The 18,947-nt window shown below is 32.8% G+C and overlaps 1 protein-coding gene across 10 annotated transcripts in view; it reads right to left on the reverse strand.

Annotated features, from left to right (window-relative positions):
* The window catches only part of LOC142327131 (anoctamin-4-like), a 206,218-nt gene that overhangs the window by 76,451 nt on the left and 110,820 nt on the right, over nucleotides 1–18,947 (reverse strand). For 5 of the 10 annotated variants that reach the window (XM_075370020.1, XM_075370019.1, XM_075370021.1 and 2 more), the window contains 2 exons: nucleotides 15,470–15,575; nucleotides 3,107–3,356 (listed from right to left, as the gene is read on the reverse strand). In XM_075370020.1, the coding sequence (XP_075226135.1) occupies nucleotides 3,107–3,356; nucleotides 15,470–15,575 (356 nt within the window). Of the gene's footprint in view, nucleotides 1–3,106; nucleotides 3,357–15,469; nucleotides 15,576–18,947 lie in introns of those variants that run through there. The other 5 variants (XM_075370023.1, XR_012756930.1, XM_075370027.1 and 2 more) reach the window with 5 other exon arrangements.

Genomic DNA, 18,947 nt, shown 5'->3' on the forward strand with positions numbered 1-18,947 from the left:
AACACCTATTCATCTAACACTATGTACAAATATTAGGCATTCAAAGAAGCATACTTACTACCCAAATAATTGAAATACAATTCTACCACACAAGTAACAGCCACCACAGTCCTTACTGTTGACCAAAGAATTGCACTCTTTGAGCAACCTTTTACAGTATACGCAGGATGGAGCCTCTTTTTTCTGCAGACAGTCATCATGCTTGTGACCTTCCTCGCCACAATGCATGCATACTTACAGAATTTGGCTGTGTGTCCAAACAACAGCACTTGAGGCACATTTGCACGTCAACATACGCCTTGACGCAACAGGACATCAGATCAACATACAACCTACCAAGAGACCAGCGCAAAGTTAAAAAATGTCATGATACTGCTAGGCATCACACTTTCCAGTCTTGAAGAATAGCCTACACTCTTTCTTGAATTTGGCCTTATCCAGTTCAGTATTTTGCTCAGAAGTGATAGACTTGCTCATCGGACAGCCGCCAGTCAGTGTCATAGACAATGACCCAGGGTCTACACCAGTGCTTCAGGTCAACCTTGACCTCAAGCTTTTTCACCTCTGAAGACTCCACGATGACTCGGACCGTCTCTTTATCATTTTCAACCAGTACCAGACCCTTACTGGTCTCTTTAATTTCCCCAATCTTCCTGTTGCCATAAAGGGCAACCTGAAAGTCCTCTTGAGTTGCCTATTTGTTTTAGTAGGCTCCTCAACTTTGTTCACAAAAACTACCCCTCAGGCTGCTTCAAGGCTTGGCTAGCTTCTCGCTTGTCCCACATCAGCATAACGCTTCATCTGCTTGTGAGCTGGAGCCAAAACCTGTACTACTTTGACTTCCTTGGGTTTGGAAGCCAACTTTTCAAAGCCTTTTGCCAAAGCAGAAAGAACACCCCTAATATGCTTCAACTGAGGCAAAAATCTACTCCTTCTACAAAGTCCAATAAGTTGTCTATGCTCTGCTGGGGGCTGCAGTGATCAGCGCAACAGAACTGCCAGATCTGCCCCGCACTGTCTAGAAATCTTTGACCAAAGGGTCACCTCTAACATCCCGGGTGGATATCTCTACATTGATGTCAGAGCCCTCACCATCTGAACTCAAGGAGAACAAAAAATGTTCTGCTCTGCTCTTCCACCTGGGCTTAGCTAACATCTCGGTCCTCTAGCATGGCCAGAGTTACCCTAGTCTCACTATCCTGAATCTTCGACATTGCTCGCTGTCTTCCTCCTACCATAAAAGTTGGGCAAGCCCACAAGTTCAACAACTTCTCACAGCAAGCTATGGGTAGCTGGAGACCTTCTGTATTCTCCTGTTGCTCTTTGTATCTCTTAGCCGCTTCTTGGTTCTTACAAACCACAGATAATGGCCCTCATTCTGTAAAGACTGCAAGCAGGACTAGGAAGTATTCCCTTGCTTGAACTGGGACTTACAACCAGAAGTTGTTGCCACCTCTTCACCGCGGTGAGGTGGATACACATCGCAGAAATCTAGCTTTAAACCTTTGTGTCTAAGGAGCAAAATGATCTACAATTGATGTTAAACTGTAGCCACAGTCTGAAACAAAGAAAACCTTGAAACTAGCAGAAAGTACACACACAACCGACTAGTCCAAAAATCACCGATCACTCACTGAAAAGCCATAAATCCTCTGGAAGCATCAGAGGTTCAAATTAAGTTACATGTTACATCCCAACCCCATAGGGGAAGGCACCCCGCCTTGTGATGGTTCCAGTCACCCTCCCCTCGTTCCTAGCCCTGATGGGCTTTAACGGGAGTTGTCTTTCACTCTCTAATGTCATCTTTGTATCTCATAGTAATAAGCCAGGCCTCGTTGGGATGCCACCGATGTAAATGCCTCGGTAGACTTTTACATTGGTGATTTTTAAACTCAGCTTTTGCCTTCACTGTAGGCCTTGTCCAAAGTTAAGTTATAGTGAAAATGCAATGAATAATGGAAGGATGAGAAAGTAGGTTAATGATGAATAAGGAAATATTCACAAAGAGTACAGCCAACTGTCATTAATAATAATTTCTTTTAAGCCAACAAATTTATGAACACAAATGGTTAAAAATTCTGATACTTTCTTGTGATTTTCCAAAAATTTCAATCAAGAATTGTTTTTTATGAAATTCTGACAATTTTTTTTAAATATAGAAAGTTTTTCTCATAGTAGGTGCTGCTAAAGATGAATAACTTCAAAATCGTCATTTCATGAAGATAGTAAGTAATCTGGTTGCTTTTATGCAACAATAAATTTCTTAATATTGGTGACAACTCTGTTGAAAAGTCATATTAGATACTTTCTAAAATAATATATATAATTAGAAGTAATATAATATATATATTTGGACTTTTATCGCATCTATTTTTTTACTTCATAATTAATTATACATTTTGTCATGCTGGTCGGATCATAGTTTCCCTTGATCCATGCTGGGGCTTTTTTTTTAATCTACCCATTCCTAAAATGGATTTAATGTATTAATATGTACAGATCACAATAAAAGATTTATTTATTAAGGATAACTTTATAAATTGCATATTAAAAATCAGTTAATTTTATAATTCTACTTCGTTATAATTACTGTATCTGTACCATGTGATAAATTTAGAATTATACTCTAAAGATACATGATTAGTCAAACTATGCCACAGCTATCTTAAATAACTATGACATAAATATGTGAATTATGTGTACAAATATAATTGATACTTAAAAAAAAAAAAAAAAAAAAAATCAGTAACTGATTTCTTAGTAAGGTAGTCAACCTAAAAGAAAAATCAAAAACTTTATACAAATGCAAAAGGATAGGTTAATGACAATATCACTATACTATAAGCATCCATTACACTGCAAAATCAAAATAAAAGAGATTTCTTACAAATTTTAAGGTAAAGGTACATTCTTATAATAAACCTCAAAAAAAATCTCAACCAACAGATTATCTAAATACCAGCCTAGAAACTAATATAGTTATAGCTATAATTAATTTAAATCATCACTTCTGAAATTTCACCAATACTATTAGGTTTATGGACTAAAATAACAACTTGAATCTGTTTTTTTTTTTTATATATAGTAAACTGTTTTCTAAACATACCATCTTTTACTAACTTGTGACTTCTACTAACAGAACCATCATCATCATCATCTTTTTTTTTTACAGTTTTTTTCATCTGTTCTACAAGACTCTTCTGTTTTTCAGTCAAATTAATAATAGCATGTTTTGTTTCTTCAGCAATTATTATTTTATTAGTGAAATATGTTTCACGTCTTATTTTGTCACGTAACTTTGAAGATGTATCAGGTATCAACCAATGAACCATCAATACTAACATCACAACAAGATTCTGTAAAAGAAAAAAATATAAATATAGTATAAATTCAATTATTATGTTCTATTACAGTAAAATTTGGTATAATTAGCATCAGTTTCTGTGGTGCCTCAAACCTTTCACTCACACTTCCATGTAGTATTATTTGTTCATTAACACTATATAGTCTGTTTGGGCATTTCAAGGTTGGGTATCAGAAGTGATGAGGTAAAATTTTTGAATGGTTAATCAACTTTTGTAGATAGGCCGGACAGAGGAATAATTCTTAAAAGATGACAACTGCTCTTTCAGTAGTTGAAGGCTCTAATCGATGGCTGATATGTCCTAAATGATAAAAGTTTACTTATTTGAGTATTTTAAAGTATAAGCTGAAATTTAAAGTTTTATGTTCAGAGGATATAGTTTCCCTTCCCTCATTCCTTTTTCTTTTTTACTAAGTTTTTTTTTATAAGATGGCTTCTCTTGATAAAATACTCTGAGTCAAATTTCCAAGAAGAACAAACAACTCAAAGTCATCAGAAATATAAGAGCCATGACATTCTTCAAATCAGAGCATCAAATGTTTTAAGTTTAAATGTAAACAGTAAGATAGAAAAATTAAAATAAGGAATAGATAGGTTAAAAACCAGATTAGTAGAAATTAAGAAAGTAAAATTAAAAAATGTATAAAACTTTTGAACAGAGTTGTAGGAAATTACACTAAATCAAAAAAAATTGAAGTGCAAGTGTAGCAGTAATAATGCATAAGAATAAAGAGCAAAGAGCGTGTTACTGCAAGCAACAAAGGAAAACAATAAAATTTTATAGATTCAAAGCCTAAGCCTACTGAAGCTGTACAAATTCATGCCAACCTCTTTAGCAAACTATGAAAAAACAGAAAAGATACATGAAGAAACACATGATCTTATTAAAATGGAAATGACAATTTGCATTAGTGAGACTGGAATGGCAGAGCAGAAGGATGAAATGAGAAATTAATGTGCTCAATCAAAGCAATAAAAGAAGGCATTTAGAACTTAAGTATAAACTAGTGATAATGGCACTTTTTTAAAAGTCCATAAAATAAGGTACAGATGAAGGAAACCAGGAAATACCAAAAGACTATGTAATGATTAGGCAGAGTTTCTAAGAAAAAATAAGAACAAAGAAATGAGATACAAACAGGAAAAAGAACATTATCCAACAAAGTTAAAGTTTGAAAAAATTATAGTTGCAAACTTTTTTAAGTCTGCAGGGATATTTTACACATCTACTAATTGCAGAGCCTGGACATCAGTCCCTTGCTGCTGGGTCTTTATAATTATCGGGCAGGTATTTGTTTTTATTTTAATATGGATGGAGTTGGGATTACATTCGGGTCCTTTGTAGATTGGGTTTTGAAATATTTTTACTTGGCTTATTTCTTGGGAGTTTAACTACATATTTACATTCTTCTCCCAATGTGATTTCCCTTCAGTCTGTCCACTGAAAGCCTCTCAGTGCTAGTGCCTTTTGGATTAGTAGGAATGTGTCTGATGGGTTTTGGAGAGTACAATGCATTTCTTTCACAGAGGGTGTTGCATTTGATTTCTGTAAAATTACAACATGTAAGAATGAAATTATTAAGAAGATAAGAAGATAAGAAGAGCAGAAGAAGACTGCTTGGGGAGATGTAATGAGGCCGAGAAAAATATCATTGGCAGAGTAAGTGAACCATTCAGAAAAATAACCAAAAACTTTGGGAAGAGCTGTATCCATTGAAAACATTTCTTACAGAGAAGAAATAGCTAACTAGTGTACAGAATACATAGAAGAGATTGTATAGAGAAAAATAAACTGTTTGATAAAGTGCTAAAGGACAAAAAGGAAACTGATGATCAAAGAAGACTATATTACAATTTATATTTAATAGCTTTGAAAGACTTAAAAATAAACCAGTTAGAATTGATGATATACCTTATTAATTAATACTATTTTGCCTGGGAGAAGTAAGACTGAATAATTTTAAAGACTGTAAATGTCACAATACTAATGAAAGCAGTAGTATATAAAATCAAAAATATTTTCACAATCAGTTTAATATCTCAAAATTAAAAATAACCTTCTATGATAGTTTACAAACAAATAGTAAGGTAAAAGGTAAAAAATAGCATGGGTTCAAGAAAAGCCAATTTTAGCCCTCATATTAATTTTAGAAGGCAGGCTAAGAAACATTATGCCACCTGCATTGAATCTGTGGTCTGGATAAAGCAATTGATGCTGTAAAATGGAATAAAAGATTTAATTCTTACTTAAATAGAAAGAGAGAAGTTACTTATAATCTTACAAGAATCAGGTAATAATTATAGAAGCAGAAAATGAAGAATGAGAAGCTCTAATTCAGAAAAGAATAAGACAAGGAAATAAAATCTGTTCCCCATTACTTTTTAAGTTAGACACAGAAATAACACAAGACTGAAGAAAAAATGTTAAAAAGTAACAAACCAAAAAGAAAAACTAAAGCACAGAAAGAGAAAAACAACAGAAAGCAATGGAGTAAACTATCAAACCAGGCAAATGACTAATGAAAGGAAAAATTTGAGGAAGTTACTAATCAAGGAGAAAAACTGAAGGACAGAAAGAGAGAAAACATAACAGAAAGCATTGAAGTAAAGCATCAAACCAGAGAACTGAGTGATGGTACAAAAATAAGGCTCACTTTACAACTGGCATCATTTATATAACAAATTAAATGTGTAGAATAGTTATGAGTATAGTTACACATAGATTAGTTATGAGTTTAGCCACACATAGAATAGCTATCAGGCTATTAGATAGTCTGATAGCTATGAAGTAATTTACACATTTTCAGAAACAAAATTACTTGTTTTTTCAAGGTTAAAACTTGAGAATGTGTTATTTTAATATGATTATGAGTTCTAACAGCATTCTCTTTCTTACTAACACTTCTGTGTTAGTCAAATGAGGAGAATTTTAGGCAAGGCAATAACAAATTTAATCTCTTTAAGACCCCCCTCTATGGTATTTTTTCCTTTTACCATTCTTCTTCTGTTTCCTTTCATAACCCCAGCTTCTGTTGGTGGATACAATAGTAAATATATTTGTTGCCACACTTATTCTGAAGTGAAATGCTGGTATCATCTATCAGCAAAAGGGGGAAACTGGTTTGATTTCTGGGAGAGAATAGTGAAGTAGTGGATGCAACATGTGGACAAGCATCCCGGACTTGGTTTCTAATCCACTGTATAGTCCCAGTCCAGGAATATTTCCCCAAAGTCAAACTACTTGGTAACATATCTATTTGCTAAGCCAGTCAGCTACATCACCTGCAATATAAATATTTTATCAATTTATGAGATTAATTGAAATGACCTTTACCCTATAAACTGCAAGATGCAGCCCCATTATTACCACGTTTATTACAGATGAAAAGTACTGCATTATCTTCTGTGCATTTTTAAAATACATGAAAATACTATTCATCTGATTTTAAACTATGTCAAATATGTTGTTTTTGATCAGAAAAATGCAAACTTTCAGGTGTTGATATTTTTATTTCTTTATAAGTAGCATCAAATTTCATGGTTATTAATCATCATCATTCTGTGGTATTCTGCCTATTGGGAGGTCCTTGGCACTTCTGTTGTCTCCATCTGTTTCTGTCTCATGCTTTTCTTTTCATCTCATCATAACCTTCACTACTGTTTATATCATTAACTTCAGCCTCTTCCTTCCTCTTCTTTTTTCACCTCAAGAACTGTATTTATTATTCCTTTTCTCCTAATTACATGCTCAATGCAGTTTCCTTTCCTCCTTTAGATAGTCGCCAGTATTACTCTCAGTATTTACTCTCATTTATTTCTCTTAATACTTCTATGTTACTTATTTCGTCCACCCATTTTATCTTCTCCATTCTCGCATCTCAAAAGCTTCAATCTTATCTTTTTCCTTTCTGTAAAATGTAAACAGCATTTAGTTAAACTGTATTCAGCATTCATAATCTCTGTCCAGTGGCAATTTACCCCTCCCCATAAATATTCTTTAATTAGATAATTTTTCCCTGGGATGTTTAGGTGTAATGAAACAATCCAGTGGTAAGGGATGAAGTTTACTGTCTTACTCAGATCTTGATATATTATTACAATTAAACATATTCCAACAGTTTCAAACCTGAAGCCAGAGTTCCTTGACATAATAGCATGGCAGTTATGGACCTAGCAACTCGTAGGTCACTGTTTATCTTAGGACTTAAAGCTGTTTACTTTTAAAAAAAACTTTTTCATTAAATTATTCATCAGTTTTTATGCTTGAATAAGGATAAAAATTTCAGCATAATCAGACCTTTAAAAAAGTAAAAAATATTCATTTTTTCAGTAAAAACGTGAATGAGGGGCTGTTTAGCAGATTTTTCTAATTAACAGTATAGACAAATAAACAGCAGTCATACTCATATTCAATTAATTTAATCCACACTTGAATGTCGCACAACAAAAAATGTATCAGTTCAACAAAAAACCAGTCAACAATCCTTGTAATGATAGTAAACTACATCACTTACAATGCATGGTTTTATAATTTCTGGAAGACCATAGGGAGTAGCATCCCGGAGATTTAAAGGTGAAGTAAAGATAACATATTAATGACTAAAACTTTATTTAATTAATCTGTTCTCATATATTACCTAAGTTGAAAACTGGTTCAATATATACTGCATGCTTATGACATTTTTAGTTGCTATTGACCTTATTTTTTTTGGCTTAGACCTTAGTCAATGCCACTCAAAACAAAGAAAAACAGATTTGCCAGCAATTTTTTAATTTGTACAATTTTATAAAAATATATTTTTTATAAAATAACAAATTAGACTTAATTTTATAATGAAATATTTTTAATAACTTACTTCAAAACATTTTCGATCATCTACACCAGTGACGGTAAACCTAGTCTCTACCACCCACTAGTGGGTGTTCCAGCTTTCATGGTGGGGGGCAGGGGTTTTGTCTCATACTGTAGCACTTTCCTTTTTTTAATTTAATTGATTTTTAAAAAAAGAGTCATAGCATTATTTAAAAACATTTTCAATAGGTTGTCATAATATTGCCCGTGACAATTAAAATTTCAGAAATATACTATTTGTATCGCCTGTGCATAAGCTTAATTCACATTACAAAAGTGAAACTAAATCATGCTATAGTGCAACCGCAAACAAAAAAGCCTCATCCCAGAATAGCTTGCGCATCTGGTCAGTAACACAGTTAGATTTGTGAGAGTGAGTACGTGACTACAGCTTGAAACAAAATATTGTGAGCCCATGTCACAAAAAAAAAAATATGTTCACAGCTATTTGCCAGAGTGTCTGAAGATGGGTTTCATAGAATCTGTTGTAAATAGACAACATCCAATGTGTTTATTGTGTCATAAAACATTATCCAATGAGGCAATGAAGCCAAGTTGATTGTGAGAACATCTTTCTACAAAGCATCCAAATGACAGGACAAGCCCATTGAATATTTTCAGGAAATATATACAAAATGTCAAAATAGTTCAACAATCGTTGCATCATTTAAGAAACAACATTCAGCAAACGAAGATGGATTAATTGCCACTTATCGCATTTCACAATTAATTGCAAAAAGTTGTAAAGATATAATATTTGAGAAACTGTAATAATACCCTCTATATACGAATTTATCTCAACAGTAATGCATCAGGATATACCTGAAATTTTAAAAACATTGCCCTTAAGCGATAGCACAGTAAAGCAACAAATTGAAATGGTAGTTGGAAAAAACTTTTAAGCATTCTCCAAAACTCTTCATTTTCCATGCAATTGGACAAGTCTACCATTGCAGATATGCTTTACTGATGGCATATGCACATTATTTTGAATAAGACAATACATTATGAAAAGAAATGCTATTTGCAATAAATCTCATTACAGATACAAGAGGATTATCTATATTTAATACTGTGATATCATACTTTACAAAAAATAATATTCCTTTGAATAATATTGTTGCATGCAGATTTGTTGCTTATTTGAAGGAAGCAGTGACAAATGTTTTATGTATTCATTGTGTGGTGCACAGACAACATCTTGTAGGAAAACATCTAAGTACAGGTCTCCATTCATCATTAACTATAATAATTTGAGCCATAAACAAGATCAAATCCAATGCAAAAAATGATAGAATGTTTAGACAGCTTTTCCAGGAGAATAATGAAGATTTTATTAGGTTACTTTTGCACACAGAAGTCCGTGGTTGTCAAAGGGTACATCATCTTTGGCTCATTTTGTAACATTATATGATAGTGTCATACAATTTTTTGAAAGTAACAATGAGACCACTCTATGTCAATAGTTAAAAACAGTAAAGAATGATGCCTTTTATTTGGCAGATATTTTTAAGAGATTTAATGATGTCAATTTGCAGCTTCAAGGAGCTAATAAAACTCTTATAGGTTGCCAAAGTGTGTCATTATTTATTGACAAACTTGGACTAATTCATTGTAATCTATTAAAGAGAATTTCATCAGTTTCCAAAATTATCATCTATAAAAGATGATGTAACTCTAGATGATACTGACAGATTCAGTAGCCACCCTCAACGAACTTAAATTGGACATGGAAACACAATTTGAAGATATTTTGAAATTAAAGGAATATGACTGGATGAAAAATACTTTTACCGCAAATATTGAAGAAGCTGAAAGAACTTGCCAAGAAGAACTGTTAGAAATTAGATATGATGAAGAAAGTAAACTTAAATTCGATAGTGGTGGATATGAAAACCTATGGCAAAAAAAATGCCTGTCTTATATCCAGATATGTGGAAAATGATATTCACTTTATTGTTACCTTTCCCTACCTCATATCTTGTGGAATCAGGCTTTAGTCCTGTTAATCAAATTATGACCAAAGAAAGAAACCGCCTGAATATTTCCGAAAGAGGAGACCTTCGTTTGTTCCTTATACTAATTGAGCCAGATATCCAGTATTTAGTTTTGCAGCATCAGCCTCAGGGATCTAATTAATAATTAGTTAAATGTAATTTCGTCAGATTTCATGCTTCTATGTATGCAAAGTATAAATAAAATGATATTTAACTACTGTAAGTTGTTTTATAAACGTTTATCCTGTCAAACTTAGTGAAAGTCTGACATAAAGTATTTGGTAAGTAATTATTATTATATGCTTTAACTTGTTGTAACTCTGCTTTATAAATTTTATAAAGTTACTTCCTTACTTTATGAATCACCATTACTGTAGAACCAGTTGGCGGTTAGAAAATGTTACTAATAACAAGACATAAAAATGGGCGGTAGGTATAAAGGTTAACTACCACTGTTCTACAAAATCATTACAGTGACCAGTGATACTATTCTGGCTGATGTTACAGCTGATGTTTTGTGTTGAAGTTTAAAATCGGTTGAAAAGACTATTTTTTATAAAGTGTCAGCTCTTTAGCTTGAAAGGCAGTATGACAGTCTGTTGTTCAAAGCTTCAAGTGCAATAAAATGTGATCTCTTTTTGTGTATGTGTAGAACCAATGAATGTAGTTAGCACATTGTAGCTAACCCACCAGGTTGGTCTAGTGGTGAACACGTCTTCCCAAATCAACTGATTTGGAAGTCATTATTTTTACACGAATTTGAATACTGGATCGTGGATACCAGTGTTCTTTGGTGGTTGGGTTTCAATTAACCACACATCTCACGAATGGTCAAACTGAGACTTTACTGTTCACTTGAAGTTTTGATTTCAAAAGTGGAAAGTTAACCCATTCAAATCATATGACGCCCAGAGGTCATTATGCAATTTTTTGGTACATAAGTCATATGATGACCTCAGGTCGCATGCTGCTCCTCCATATACATGCATAAATTTCAATTTGTAGCTCATAGATGGCATTGTAATGTATTCTGAAGTGAAGTGCTGGCATGTGATTTTTGTAAATCCCCCTTTTTAGCCTCGCTCACTGCTTCTTATTGAAATAAAATAATTTCTGTGTTTGTATTTTTTTGATGACCTCAGTAGACATCATGCTGGAGAAAAGGTTTCATGGCAATGATAAGGAAGAATTGACATAGTGTTTAGAAAACATTAAGAGTGATAATGAATGTGGTGATTTTTCTGATGATGAATCAAAGTCTGAAAAAGTTGTAGTGATAGTTCTAGTGAATCTAGTGATGAAAGCGATGATAATGATGATGATACACCAGGCCCTTCTAAGCATGTATGTACTGCGATGCAGAAAAACACAAGTAATTGGAATTGAACAAAGACTCAAAATAATCCAATTATATATTCTTTTACTGAACATACTGGCATTTGTTAAGATATATTGAATAAGTTTGAGTCAGATCCAGCTTCAGATCTTCAAATTTTTTCAGAAACTATGATTAGGGATTGCTTGATAAAATTTGTGATCAAACTAATGCATACGCTACGAAGCAACTGAACAACCCATTAGGAAAAAGTTGAAAGATGATGATAAATGGTTTCAAACTACTGCAGATGAAATTAGAGCTATTTTGCTTTAGAAATTTTGATGTTGCAGGTGCGAAAATCGCATACCCAATTTTACTGGAATAAAAATAGATGCATATTTTGCGAAACAATGAGGAGAGAGAAATTCAAGCTAATTTCACATTTCTCGCATTTCACTACTAACAACAATGAAAATGATAAACTAAAAAATTAGGCCTATCATACAACATTTTTCTACAAGATTTTCCAAATTATATCTCTCTTCTCAGAACATAGCTTTGGATGAAAGTTTAATGAAATTCAAAGGTCGCCTTTCATTTGTGCAATGTAATAGATATTAACGATCAAGAATGGAATAAAATTTTACAAAATTTGTGAATCTAGTTCAGGCTATTGGTTATATTTCAAAATTTATGTAGGTGACAGTGTGACAAATTCTACTCTTCCTGCCAATACTAATGTGATCGGCATGTGTGAAAAATTGTTGGATCGAGGTCACACATTATTTTTACAACAGAGAGGAAAACAAATGTAATTGAAACTGTGGGACATATTAGAAAAGATATGCCTCCTGATATCAGCAAGAGTAAGTTGAAAAGGGGGAACATGAAATATGGAGTGCGAACAATATCTTTTGTGTGAAGTGGAGGGATGACAAGGATGTTTATTTTCTTTCTTCTCAACACAAATCAGCTGACATCACAGCAACAGGGAAGCTAAGAAGAAAACGAGGTCAGACACCAAGAGAGGAGGTCAAGAAACCTAAATGTGCCCTTGAGTATCAGGTGATGGAAGTGTTGATTTACAGGACCAGGTTACAGTTCTGTTTCCCATCATGCAATCTACAGTGAAGGGATACAGAAAAATATTTTTCTATCTTTTAGATATGTGTATTTTCAATTCCTTCACTGTGTATCACAAGGTAACTGGAAAGAAGAAGACAAATTACTCTGACTTCAAAATAAATATTACTGCTGGAGACTGTACAGTTGCCAGAGTACTCTGTTTGAGGACAGGACAACCATCAACCAGTACCACCCCCATGAGATTGCAAGCAAAAATATGGGCCTACTTTCCAGTTCATATTCCCTCTACATAAAAGAAAAAAAGTGACAAAACAGTGTGTTGTATGCTATGTTAGGGGAAAAAGAAGTGAAACTGCATGACAGTGCAAAAAGTGTGGTGTTGCTCTTCATATATAAGAATGTTTTGAGGTGTACCACACTTAACAAACATACTAAGGCATTACTGGTGGTGAGTTTATTATTTCAGTAATATCCATGCAAATTTTCAGTGAAAAATCTTTATTGGTTGATTTTATATGATTTTTTTTTTAATGTATTAATGTGTTCTGCAACATACTGCTAGGGGATTTAAATAGGATTTCTGAGTCAGCTGTGTAGGCATTTAGATATGAAATCATTGGGATAAGAAAACATTTTCTTTCTATATTAGAAATGTTTTTAAAAATGTTAATAGTAAAATGAAGTATTAAAATACAGTAATTTATTAAGTTCTTTTTTTAAATATTTGATTATTGATACGTGTTAAGCTTCATTAATAAAACATATTGGCCTTCAATGTAAATAATTTCCTCAATCCATACATCAAGGAAAATCTACATAATAAATGAAAACTTATGACTAATAAAATTTTACACAAGCAAATTTGCATTATTTTTTTTAAGTTTGCAGTGTAAAAAAATTATAACCAAACTTAACAAATTGCCAAAAGAAATGAAATAAAAAATTTCATATTTGCCACATATTGTAATTTACTAAAGAAATCAGATTTCTAGGAAAATAATGAGTATGGATCAAAAATAGTAATTGTAGTATAATATACAGTATCTTTCATAAGTTTAAGGACAAGTTAAAAATAACCGAAAAATCAGTATTTCATGACAAAATCTTTATTTTATACAAGTAAAAATTAAAAATAAATGAGATAATGCTACATAATTTTTTAAATGTTTAGTATTTTGTATGACCTCCATACGATTTTAGGCATGCTGCTACTCTATCAGACATTGATTCAATCAATTCCAGACATTTTTCTTTCGTCACCTGTTGCCACAGAATTGCGATTTGAAGTCTTAACTCAGCCTTATTTTTAGGTTTTCTTTTAGCAAGTTGCAGTGCCATCCAATTCCATAAATTCTCAATTGGATTTAGGTCAGGACTACGAGCAGGCCAGTCCAAAAGTTCCACATCATTTGCATCAAACCATTTGCCTTGGTAACTCGTAATTTATGACAAGGTGTGTTGTCTTGTTGGAAGATGAAATTCTCACCCAACAGGTTATGGACACTAGGAAGCATGAATTCTTCCATTGTTTTTATGTACTGTATGCTGTTCATTGTCCCATCCATTATTCTAAGGTGTCCAGCGCCCTCTGAAGTTATGCAACCCCACACCAAGACAGCACATCTCCATCTTGCACACCAGGAATGATGCAGGCTGGTAGAAACTTTTTAGTTTCTGGTCACCTGACCCTAATTTTTCGGTTTGAATACAACAAGAATCTGCTTTCATCAGAAAAGAGAACCCTTCGCCAAGCTTCTTTCAACCAGTTCTTTGTTTGCTTGCAAAACTGATGATGTTTTGGCTTGTGGTCAGTGCTTGAAAGAGGCTTTGCTAAGGCGAAATGTGATTCCATTCCAGATTCTTTTAGACGTCTAGAAAGAGTGGCAGGACTAACCTGAATTCCATGATTTTGTGCTACTTCTGTCGCTATATCAGGCAAACTAGCAGACCGATTAAGTTTTGATACCTTTATAATTGCTCTGTCTTGACTCACTGACGTTTTTCTTGGTCGACCAGATCGTGGAAGATCAACGACAGTTTCTTGATCACGATATTTTTTAACAACTTGTTGTACACATGTTTTTGATATTTTTAAGTGTTCATCAATGTCTCTGTATGTTTTATTTGCTTTCCAGATACCGATTACTTGCCATTTTACTTCTACACTAACACTTTTCTTACTCATTGTTAATAAAAAAAAATTTTCACCAATCTAACCTCAAAGAAACAAATGCTAATTCATCACCGTTTTGGTGGGAGACAGTTGATAATAGCGCCAACTTGACATTTTTAATTACTGTTGGTACGCCTGACACTCTAAGTTGGTGTACCTGACACTTTAAAGTGATTTGTACATTTTTGAACATTGGTCTCTTAAATACAAAAATTTCATGAAAATTTTAAAATCACTTTAGCCCTTTTAACTAAAAAAATAATTTTTTTTTACAATTTTTCTTATTACTCTATTGAAAAACTCTAAAACACAGCTTTAAAATGATATCACTCATTAGCCTAGGTTACATATTTCATGAGAAAGTAATTTCTTTATAAAAAAATGGGCTAATTTTAGCTCATTTAAAATATTTAAATCACTTTATAAAATTTGAAGCATCTAATGTAGAAGCTTGCAGTTTTCATCAAAAGATGTAATTTTTAAATCCGTTTCTCACAGACATATAAGATTTATATGTAGTTCATAAGTTTAAAGACAAACTGATATAAACAGTTTTTTTAAGGTGTCCTTAAACTTATGAAAGATACTGTATGTATATATATATATATATATATATATATATATATATATTTATTTATTTATTTATTCAGAATCATTAGCATTAGGAATATAAACTAACCTCAAATATTACAATAAAAGCCAAGCTGTATGCCAAAATTACCCAGTAAGTGTGTGATTTTGTATATGCACGTTTTGCCCAAGGGGGTCTTCTGAAACCTTCATACCTGTAAAAAATGCAATTATGAAAAAACAACCTGATTCACAATCAACTTCCTGTTATTACACAAGAATGGTATACTATAAATATCCATTTCTGAGAAATGTAAATTAATAGAGATACAAATATAGTTGCTATTTTGCCTTAAACTTGGGTAATTAGTTGCAATTTGGCATATTTTTAATTCAAAATAGGCCAACCAGTTTTAGGAGTGCACCAATAATTGAACCTACAACAGAAATAATATAATAGGGTACTTAACATTTAAATTTACATTTTATACCACTATCAGAAATATGTTGTGTATTTAGAATATTTTATTATTCTATTAGCCACTTGAGCTCTGCCCCTACACCCTCAGGGCCCAGATCAACCCAGGCAAGTCCCAGGGCCTCCAGGGGTCACTGGGCTGAACTTAGGGTTGCAGAGCTTGCTTCACTTGCAGTTTAATCATAAGACTATTCCCATCTAGCCAGAGGGCTCTACCCCCCTGGATCCCCGCATTGTTCATTACTCTCAAGGTTGTGAGAATAATACTGATAAACAGAAAATAAGGTATTAGCTTTATAGAAACCTTAAAAAACTAAATTACAAAAGACAGAATAGTAGTAACTATGCTAACTAAAGAACACAGATCTTTGATGAGATAAACTCCATAATCTATTTCAGTTGCAATGGTGACAGAAATATAATAAAATTGATAATTTTTTTTTTTTTTAATGAATATCTTTATTCACAAATTCACCAAGGAGGCTAGGGCTTTGATCTATGACTTAAAACCTTCCCTAGGAAAACATGAATGCATCCTGAAAATTAGAAAGGGATTGGTCACTTGGTTCTCGTGTAATGCTAATACAGACAAACTATTTTATTTACATACAAGATTACATAATAAAATTTACATGAATAATAATAATGAAATAGAATTAGCATAGCTATGAATAAGAATACAGTTATATCTTACATTATTAAAATACGGAGTGAGCAATATAAAACTGAACCTACAATGTAACCACTGCAGAATCGGTAGGTAATGTTAGAATGAAATTTTATGAATAGTATGGATAAATTAAATTTAAAAAAAAACAAAATGTAATTTAAATGTTGCATTTATTTACCTTATTGTTACAAAGAATGTTCAAAATGACCCCCTGGACATCAGTGCACTTTTGTGCTCAACTGATCATATTAAGAGTCGTCTGACGTAAAATGTTCTTGTTAATTGTGTTGATTTCTCGTTAAATGATTACCTACAGTTCATCAATACTGTGGGTATTAGATACATAAACTCTCTCCTTTAAGTAGCCCCAAAGGAAAAATTCGCAAGTAGACAATTCTGGGGAACATGGAAGCCTCGTTCTCTGCTAAAAGCTTGTTCATTTGTGAAAGCCGCATGAACATGATTCAGTGAAACATTTGACATGTTGCTCCGTCTTATTGGAAGATGCTGTATTCTTTTTAATTTTCAGTTAATTGTGCATAGAATCCTTTGAAAATTGTAAGGTAAACTTGTGTATTGACAGCAGTCAAAAAATATAGGTCCCACTATACAATTATCAGAAACTACAACTAACACCAATTTTCTCATCTTGAAGGGGATGCTAAAATATCTCGTGAGGATTCCTTACCATCCAATACTTTGTGTTCTGCAAACTAACATGGCTGGATAAATGAAACCACCGAATATGAAATATGACTTCGGGTGAATCTGTCCACCAACAATGTTTTTGGGAAGCCCATTGCAATAATCAAGTCGTTTCGGTTTATTTCCTTCCATTGTTGCACAGTTGTAACACAGTATGGTTCCAATTTTAATTCATGAAGAATTTTAGGACAAGATGTGAATTTAACACCAGATTGTTGGGAAAACTTGTGTACTGATATTTTTGGACTGGTAGTAATTCTCCTTTCAATATCAACAATGATCTGTGGATTCCTAATGGAAGGTTGCCTATTTTGTTTTGCATTTGAAACCGAACCAGTTGAATACCATTTTTTAACTAAATTGTGTATGCTACTCTTTGCTGGGATACAGGCATTCAGAAATTTTTCTACAAATATGACATAATTCTTCAAATGAGCCAGAATGAATATAGGCCTCAACTACAGCTATCCTCTCCTAGATTGAATAAGGCATTTTACACAAACACAACTGCACTCACAATACTGCACCAACAAAACATATACTTCACTGGATACTTGTCCGGATCTGGGAACCAGATCCCGCCTCACACCTCGCAGACGAACAGCATGTCTGAATGTATCGGAGGTTCCGGAGCAAATAGCAAATAGCAGCGGAACTGACAAATAGCAGCAACAATCAGTAGTAACATATACATCCACTACCAGCGCTAGTTGTGTGAGAGTCTTTCATAAATAGTGTTGGGTAGTGGTTTCATTATGGGCTTGGTTTTATGTTGCTCACTCTGTATAAATACATACATTTTTTGAAAATTCAAATAATTTGTTAACAAACTGACCAATGTATTTATGAAATTTAATAATAAATTAAATTTAAACCACCAAAACACAGTAAACAGTTAAGTTAGAGTTACTATATAATTTCCAAGAATTGATTTTCACAGGATCCTTCATATTCAGCTGGTATTTAATTTAAAATTCACAAACATACCGACTGAAGTTGTGGGATCCCACAAAAATTAATTCTTAGAATTAATATGGTAAATTTAATTTATCTATTTACTGTGTTTTGGTGGTTTAAATCTCATTTAATATTAAATACATATATCTCTACACTTTATATTAAGAGGAAGAGGGTTTTTTTGGTTTGGAATAAACAAAAAATATTCCTATCTATCACTACTAAAGTTTTACTCATGTTTCTTGGCATAACTGAAGTTTCTGGATATATTTCATCTCAAAAAAAAAAAAAATATATATATATATATATAATAATGGAGATTTGTCGGTTGAAGCAAAAAACTGAAATTGAATTAATGAATTGTGAACTGTGAGTGTATCACTATGTGAGCTGGGTTTGAACGATTGATTATAAACATATAAAAACAAATTTAATTGTGAACTGTGAGTGTCTATCACTATGTGAGCTGGGTTTGAACGATTGATTATGAACATATAAAAAACAAATTTCTTGAATTTTTTGAGTTACATTCTGAATTTAAAGGATTAAAATTATTTTTGAAACCTTACTTTTTTAATTTGTTGGTAATAAATGAAGAAGTAAACCTGATTTTCTGGTGAGTGTAATCTTCATGTTAATAAACCAATTTCTAGATTTTTTAAATTCGAATAGGAATGAAGAAAGGTAAAAACATTTCTGAACAATGACTGTAAATTTTTCCAATCCCGACTAGTAAATGAGATATTCAGTAGATTTGGGCTTACAAATACTCTTCAG

This window comes from Lycorma delicatula, chromosome 6, assembly GCF_047948215.1.
Source record: "Lycorma delicatula isolate Av1 chromosome 6, ASM4794821v1, whole genome shotgun sequence".
Taxonomy (NCBI): domain Eukaryota; kingdom Metazoa; phylum Arthropoda; class Insecta; order Hemiptera; family Fulgoridae; genus Lycorma; species Lycorma delicatula.